Here is an 8,790-nt window from a genome sequence, read left to right as displayed (position 1 = left end):
TATTTTAGTTTTATTTACATGTTATAAAGTAAGAAAAATAAACTTTTTGCACGAAAAAGTGAAAAAAATCATACAATAACGTTTTTACATAATTGTTTATGCACCATACGTAAATAAATAAAAAAAACTTACATAATTTAAAAACCTAATATTTTAAAAACTTTACTATTAGTTTGAAAAACATAAAGCTGATAAAATGTTTTCAAAATACTTTAAAACCTTAAATGATTTAATACCTGTACTTAGACAATTTAAATAATTTATTGATCATAACGTAATTTATTAATATTTAAATCTAATTCAGATAAACTAAAACTAAATTAAACAAGTTTAAATTACGTATTTAAAATATATGTACATAAGAAAACACATTTTTTAAAGTTAAGTATTTTTTACAGAGAAGCAAAAATTTTGAAATTAACAAAGACTAAAAGAAGACTAATTGCATTAGAAAACTGACTTTAAGGCGAAAACTCGTTTGAGGTATTCTCTAAATGCACTGTTTTGTATGTTAAAGACTAAAGCTTAAAAATAAAAAAATTCTAAATGATACGAAAAAAATTACACAAAATACGAACAATAGCAAATAATTTACTGCAATTTAAAAAAATGTTTTGGTCAGGAAAAAGTAGCTCACGTTTTTATGTTTGGTATGGTGTATTAAAACAACTTATTTAGAAAAAATTAAAAATCTAAATTTCAAAAATTTCATTTACAAAAAAAAATTAAACTTTTTTTATTAAGCAAAAAATTATAAGAACATGTTTAGAAACTTAACTTAAGTTCACGTATTTACATTCGGCCATTGATGTATTACAGGATTAGCTTTGGGACTTTCCAAGTTTTGTGAAAACGGTCGTTTCATATTGTGGAAGTTCTGCTGCTGAGGACAAGCTCGGTAAGGATGGTACCTGAAATCCTGAAACTGGTATCCTGAGTTTTGAGGCGAATACTGAATCGACGGTTGAAAAATATCTGAACTTTGTGTTTCAGGTGAAACGTAACTAACGGAGCGAACAGCTTCGTGGTTTGTGTGAATTTCTGCAGGAGTGAAGTTGAAGTAATCGGAGCTTTTCTGTTGATTGTTGTATTGATTGTAGCTACTACCTTCAACAGCTGGTGTGGCCGGATAATTATTACTGTTTGTGACAGGATTTTGTAACTCTCTTTTGATGTTATACGAAATGTTGTTTACGGAAGCTGATACAGACAGGTCAACATTTTTATAATTGTTTTTACTCAAAGCAGTTCCATCGGAAATTGAGTTACTGCAAGAATAAGACACTGAACTACCGTTAGGTGATGGAAAAGCGATTGTATTGGGACTTTCTAGAGAAAAACCCCCGCTGTTGACACTATTTCTGTCCAAGTCAAATCCAGTAGAAGAATTTCCAGAAAAAGTACTTTTTTGGTAGCTAATGATGGGGTTTGCTTGATCTGTTTCTGTTGGAGGAAACTGACTCTGTGCAGAAATGTCGTTGCTGCAGATTCGCATCCGATCTTCGTAAGATGACATTATTCCTCCGTCTTCAGCCACAGATTCACACATCTTTTCTTCCGAGTTGTTTTTGGCGGGTTTTCTTGTGCTTTTTGGCGCGCTTTTCAATTTTCCTTCTTCGCTGTTTGGTTTAGAAGTTTTTCTTCGTCTGGGCTGGTATTTGTAGTCGGGGTAATCTTTTTTGTGTTTTATCCTCAATCTTTCTGCTTCATCGACAAAAGGTTTCTTGTCAGCATCGCTTAACTGCCTAAAATATTTTGTTAAGAAAAAAAACTTTCATTACAAATACAATCATTTATTATTTAAAAAAAATGTTAGTTATATAACTTAACAAAAAATATGTGTATTTTTTATTCTCTAAAACGTTTAGACATTAGTTTACACAAGAATTTTAAAACAGTTTCTAAAATATAAAATACTGTGTTATCATAAAATACATATCATTCGTATAAAGCAGGGGTCGGCGAAATATTTACGAGGATATTCTACGAACTTATCTTGATTATAAACGAGATGCGGCTCGCTAAACCTGGCTCGCTAAAAATTTTTGAAACTTACTGTAGACACTTTTGGGGTTTGAAACGAAGATAGAAAAATAAATTTAAAAAAATGTGTCCTAGATATAGATGATTGGTGATTTGAAAGTTACACTGGATATTTTTAGGTCTGTTATAAAGAGTAAAAGAGTAATGTGATAACTAAAACTACAACTTAAACAATCATTTTTAAACAAAAAAAAGTTTCTCGGAAAGAAATTACCATGAACAAGTTTAAGTAAATTTTTTTTTCAACTTTTGGTTTTAAATAAACTAGTTATAGTTTTTAAAAGTACTATTAAGAAGATAATGTGATAGATTTTACGATTTTTTTACGTAATTTAGTTTAAAACGTTCTACAAATCTTCATTGAGTATTTTATCATTTTTATCCATTAAAAAACGTGCCACATTATAAAAATTATTCGAGTTTTGTTTATGGACTTATCTTATTAAGTAGGACGTTATCTAATTTAAATGTCATTTAAAAACACTTTGCACCATTTATTATATCAAGTTTGACGTTGAAATGCTTTAAATTACTCAAAATTTTCAATTATTGGTTGAAAATTCATTAAGTTTAAACTATAAGTGTACGATAATTTCAAATGAAATAATCTAATTTCAGCTGTTAAGATGTACTAGAAATTTTTTAAACTTTCCAGTTTTTAAATCAGTTCTAATCAAATTTTTACCTGTCAAATATAAATGAGTTTAACCGTAAAGGTTGACAGCTTGAACGATGATTTATTGATTCGATCAACACTATTTATCTCAATCATTTTAACAAAAAATATTTTCTACACATAACCGCATGCTACTTTTTTGACCTTTAATCAAAATTACTTTTTTTTTAAGAACTATTTGTCTTGTTAAAAAGTATATCTAGATCAATACCTGAAAGATCACAGCTGAAATAAATAATTATAAAAACTAGTTTCTTCATTTTAAAAACTTTTTAAAAATGGCAGTCTTTTCAAAATATACTCATGTCGGGTTTTTACCTCATATTTCGATAGTGGAAAGCATTGCATTCCTAACTAAATTGACAATTACTTTATGCTTTAAATTCGCTCAAAAACGTTATTTGTTTTGCTAGATATTTGCAGGCACGGTTTAAATATTCTAGTTTTTTAGAAATAGTTTGTTTCGAATACTTGTAAAAATTATGTTGAGCTGTTTTACCTGGTTTTACCGTTTTAACTGGTATAAACGGTCTTTTTACGCTATTTAAAGTACTTAATGAAAATTTTCAGATAGTTTTATTAGTTTTTTTTCAGGTTTTTTTAACTCTGAATCGTTTTAATGCAATTACTTATAAAACAATTTTAATTAAAACAAAATCTTACCTCCACAGTTTTCCAAGTGTTTTGCTAAGTTCAGCATTATGTAAGTGAGGGTATTGATCTGCCAATTTTCTACGGGCTGCCTGCAGTAAATATTTTTTTAGTAATATTTATTCATAGAGTATTTTCTTTTGTATAAGTTATCAAAGAAACAAAACTTGTTAAAAAACAGAATTTAAATTTTGACTTTTTTGGAAGTTTTACATCTATGTATTCAAGAAGTAATGTAACTTTTTGATCTTTACAACATTTTTGACTTTTAAGTTATAATACAATATATTCAATTATAATTAAACAAATATACGAAATAAGGATAATTAAGATAACATAGGTAATTATGATAATTTAAAGTATTACATTTAATCTAACAATTTTTTGTTATCTTTCGACCTGGAAGTTATTATATAACTATTTTTTTTTCCTTCTGAACAGCTAAACAAAATAGTCTATAGTTTCATAATTTATGGAATAATTTCTTGTAATTTTTTTGATCTGCTCAACATTTTTGATTTTTAAGCTTATGTATTACATTTATATTAGATACTAACACAATTTTTAAGATTAAAAGTTTAAAGAACAGTTTATGTAAAGGTGCAATTTAAAGAATTACCTTTAACCTAACATTTTTTTATAGTTTTATATCTTTGAAACCTTTTGATTGGGAAGCTATTACACAATTTACCTCAATATTGGAACGAATATTTGAAAAAATTTCAGAGCAGTTTGGGTAGTCTTGGTAATTTAGAGTATTATAGTATTATGTTCATTGTAATTTTATAATAGTTTACATAATTTTGTTTTAGGAGCTGTTCTACAATTTATCTTAGATATAAAACAAGTTATGAACAAAGTTTTAGATAAGACAATTTAGAGTATTATAACTTCTCGAACAATTTCTAGCAACCGTCTGACCGTTACAAATTATCTAATCCCCTTTTTGTACTTTTCTCAAATTCTCACAAAAATCAGAATGCAGTTTAAATCCGGCCGGATTTTATCAAGTCTTTCATCAAAAGCGAAAAATTTAACGCGTCGGTGAGAAGGTAATCAAGCGTGAAGTTCAAATCTCCATGGTAACTGAGAAATTACGTAATTCGCTAAAAAATAGATTTTTTTTGGTATTTTATGCGTGGAAGTGAAGTTTAAACTGAAGTTGATTGAAAACAATTTTGATTGAAAGCAAAACACAACTGTTCTTTTATCATTCAATATTGCAATACATTTAAATGATTTATACTCTCTGTTTTAGTTTAAGAAATATAACATATAAATCTTTTTTTTATTTAGCAAAAGTTAAATCGCCTTAATTCAAAACAGTTTTGCAAGCTAAGTTTGAAATATAAAAATCTACACAAACGTTAAAATCGTCGTATAATCGTAAAAGTTTAGAAGACGTATTCGGAAGCCTATTTAAACGACGTTTAAAGGACAAATAATAAAAAAGTAATTATTCGGCGCTGTAATTAGTTCTTTAAAATAAATCTTTTTTTTTAGTTTACGATTAAAGTAATATAAGTAAAATCTGTTTGGTTTAAAGTTAAAACAATAGAGTTTTGCTTATCCAGCAGCTTAAATATTTAAAAGATCGATGCACTAAAACAATTTGTTTTGTTTTATCTTTAAAACTTTTGACATAAATTTTAAAATACCTTTTAGTTAAAGTTTAAAATAACAAATTACACTTATTAAAAATTGTCACTAATTGTTAAAAATAAAACAGTTTTTTAAATTTACGATGTTTTAGAACACTTAAATAAAATACGTATGTGCCAAAACAGTCTTTTTATTAATCTAAAACTTTAAAAGTAAATTGGAGAATATATAGTTGAATGACTGTTTCATAAACGTTAGAAGCAAAAATTAAACTTCAGTAATACTTTAAAAATCGACTTTTTGTATATTAAATACTTTGTACAAACATTTTTACAGAAGCTTTTAAAAACTTAAATCACTGAGATTTATAAGTTAAATAATAAAATACACTTATCCATCACTGTCATTGGTTTTATGAAGTAATACAGTGTTTCATGTTTTATTTAATAAAACACATTTTCTTAGAATAAATAAATAATACCTTAAAAATGACGTAAGCTAAAAAATATCTGTTTTAAAATAAAGAGGTAATTTAAAGACGTGGTTACGGTTTTATAATTAAACGTTTTTATTTGTAAATATATAACGTATTTTGCAAAATAAAAGCTCATAAATCTTATATAAGGGTAAATTTAAAACTTTTTAGTAATTTGTAAGATAAATTGCTATTGATTTTGACATGTGGCTATACCCATTAAGATTACAGATAATAATTAATTAACAAAATAATTATTTTAAAAATACATATAAATCTTTTACAAAGGTAACTTAAAAGCGTTGATAGAGTTTAATTCATATCAATTTTAATAAAATCTATCAAAATTAGACATGTAAGTATACTTTTTTGAAAAATACTAATTCAAATTACTGAAAAAGTTTTGTTTTTCAAAAACAAGGACTAGTATTTTTAGAATATAGTTTTACAACACTGTTTTGATATAATTTATACTAATTAAAGTAATTAGGTTCAACTTTGAAGAATGTGTAAAAGTTTTACGAAAACAGCATTCAATTTGATTGCAAAACTAGATTTTTTTTTTGTTTTTTAAATGTTTCTTAATCACCTGAGCAAAGGTTAATTCGAAATGGTGTTCTACTTTAGATCAACTAAATTGCCTTTAATTTAGAAATATGTGTACAACATAATTCTACTATAAATTTTTGTTTTAATAACAAAACTGATAAAGTTTTTTTAAGATTAATTAAAACTAAGTTCTTGCTTTTATGGTAAAACCTTTAATTTAGAACGAATCTACGATAATTAAAAAAAACTAAATTTAGATTAATAATATTTTTTTTAGTATTTTATTTACTTGAGTATACTATTCTAGACTAACGTCAAAAATTTATAAGCTCTGGTAAGTGTGGCTTATAAAGTGGCTTTATTATTTAGATTTAGACAACAGATAACTAGATATTTTAGTTTCGTTATCTTGAACTTATTAACAAAGGAAAGTTGTACTAAAAACTACGCAAAACTTGTTTTTACATATTTCTCTTTGTAATTTGACATGAATTTCAATGTTAAACTGAAAACATATTCGGAAATTCAAAAATTTCGTTCCAAATTTCCACGTTTATTAACCAGTATACAAAACAAAAACTACATACTACATAAGATCGTATGGATTAATTAGTACGTTTTTTTTATATTTATTAAGTTTTAATTTTATATTTTTAACTTTTCTTAATATTTTTATATGGTGCAAAGTTTAATTTTAACACTTGATTTGAATAATAAGATTAAAGTATTTATTTTAATTAATTTTATATCTGTTTTGCTCTTAGTGGTTAGACATCTGTTTTAAGGATTAATTTTCGATTAAATCACTTATCTTTTAACGCTCAGTAACAACTTTATCCTTTTTAAATGTTTGGTAAACACTGATATCGACCAAGTTAATTTTAATCTATTGGCTTAACTTTTTATTAAATTTTAACCTGAAAAACACTTTTGAGTTGTCGCTTATAGTTTTTAGAAATAAAATTAAAGTTTGATGTTGCAAAAACGTTGCAACTTGTGAAACTTAGCTTTTTATTTGTTGTACAATTCTAAAAATCGTGTCGCTATGTTAAAATTATGCTGTGGTTGAGAAAGAGATAAAATTATCTAAATTTATTAAAACAAGGGTTTAAAGTTTAGTGCTTTAGCAAAATTAGGTTTAATGTTCTGGAAATAGCAACTTTAGTTTACAGTCATAAAACTTTTCAAAGTCCACTAAGTAAAACATGTTTACATTAAATTGTCTGCTTAAAGCTTAAGACGCAACTGGTTTTTTGACTATTACTTTATAGATTAAAGCCTTTTTGTAATAAACAACAGAAATATAAACTTTTTTAAAAATAAACTAGTTTATTAGTATATATTTATAGAGCTATGTTTTATATGTGTTAAAAAATATAAAAGCAATTTTGAATTTCGTTATTTTAAGCCTAAATTATTGTGTTAGAAACACAATGTTACAACAGTTACAATTCTTTAAAATATTTAGTAGAATTCAGCTTTAAAAATACTTAAAACAAAATTTTACCATTTAAATACTTTTACTGCTAATCTATAACAAGTTTTTTTTTTCACATTTATTAAAATGAAGTATAATTTGAAGTTTTGCATAATTTTTTTTTCATGTTGTATTATTATTAACTAGTTAAACAACAACTTATAAAAAATCTAAATGTACCAAGCCAACAAGTAAAAGCAGTAAAAGCTAATTTAAGTATATTTTACATCTGTTACCTTTATTACTTTCGCTACTAAAGTATGATAACTGCATAAATCAACAGTTATAAAACTTTTTTCACTTGTATAGTTTTAAATATTTATTTTTATCTCTAACGTGAATTATAAAAACATATGTTATGTTTAATATTTTCCTAAATTAAAAAAATAGAAATTAACACCAACCTGTGCCCACACCATGAATGCGTTCATCGGCCTCTTGACCCTCTGCTTCCTATTTCCTGCGTTTTTATTGGCTGGAATGTTCACAATCGTCCAATCGTATCCATTCAAAACATTCGATACTGCCTCCTTGATTCCCGTTGAAGGGTTTTTACCTGAAGAAGTTTCACTAATGGGGTTTTTTTGTTGGTACAGCTCCAACTTTTTGCCTTCTTCCTGGTTACCATGGAAACCTCTGACGTCATCCTTCCCGGCTTCTGATTGGTTGTCAGCGCTGCTGTCGTCAGGGGTGATCGGAGAAAGGTATGACGTCACCGGATTCTGGTCCTGAATTTCGGGAATCCCCAAAATTTCCATCTGAAACTTCGCCGCAATTGACACTTCTTCAAAACTCATTCAACTTATACGTTTGGTTGTTTTGGTTTGTTTTTCAGCTTAAGATTTTTAAAACAACTAGTTTTAAGTCTTATTAAGATCGCTTGAAATAACTCAACAAATCGTCAGATCAGCTGTTTTTTGAACTTCTTTTGCTTACAAAGTAATCGCTAAAAAAATTTAAAAACTCGACAAACTTTAAACTCAACGAGATACTTGTTTCTATATTTTATTCCGAACACTTTAAGATTTTTTCTCTACTCTCCAAATGACTTGGTAAACTTTCAGCACAAACTTAGCAGCTATCTTGGTGCGTGTTTCTGTGCGCGGAACAGAAAAGAAAATATAATTTTTTCAGGTTTACGTTATCTCTAAAATATTCATTTTTTATCTGAATTGTCTCGGTTTAGAAGAAGTTTTTCGACCGCCTTTTTTCAAAATTACTGTTGTTTGATCTCTACTGCTTAAAGTGTTTTGTGTTGTAGTGAACAGAATACTTTTCTTTGACAGTTTTCTCTAGCTTAAATTTGATATAAAAAAA

The 8,790-nt window shown here is 26.6% G+C and overlaps 1 protein-coding gene across 1 annotated transcript; it reads right to left on the bottom strand.

Moving 5' to 3' along the window:
* Positions 1-444: 444 nt before the first annotated feature.
* LOC145843963 (uncharacterized) lies at positions 445-8,570 on the bottom strand. Its single transcript, XM_082951257.1, has 3 exons — positions 7,878-8,570; positions 3,383-3,462; positions 445-1,745 (listed from the first exon to the last, which is right to left on the bottom strand). The coding sequence occupies exons 1-3, from the start codon at positions 8,268-8,270 to the stop codon at positions 785-787; spliced, it is 1,434 nt and encodes a 477-aa protein (XP_082807383.1). The 5' UTR covers positions 8,271-8,570; the 3' UTR covers positions 445-784.
* Between the last annotated feature and the right edge of the window lie 220 nt (positions 8,571-8,790).

This window comes from Thalia democratica, chromosome 9 (assembly GCF_965202585.1).
Source record: "Thalia democratica chromosome 9, ktThaDemo2.hap1.1, whole genome shotgun sequence".
Taxonomy (NCBI): domain Eukaryota; kingdom Metazoa; phylum Chordata; class Thaliacea; order Salpida; family Salpidae; genus Thalia; species Thalia democratica.
The sequence above is the reverse complement of the archived record's forward strand: the minus strand, read 5'-3'. Positions and strand labels throughout refer to the sequence as shown.

Coding starts and splice junctions, on each gene's coding strand:
- LOC145843963 (XM_082951257.1), bottom strand. CDS start 8,270: ATGAGTTTTGAAGAAGTGTCAATTGCGGCGAAGTTTCAGATGGAAATT. Junction 3,463..7,877: donor CATTCATGGTGTGGGCACAG/GTTGGTGTTAAT, acceptor TATTTACTGCAG/GCAGCCCGTAGAAAATTGGC. Junction 1,746..3,382: donor ACACTTGGAAAACTGTGGAG/GTAAGATTTTGT, acceptor AAAATATTTTAG/GCAGTTAAGCGATGCTGACA.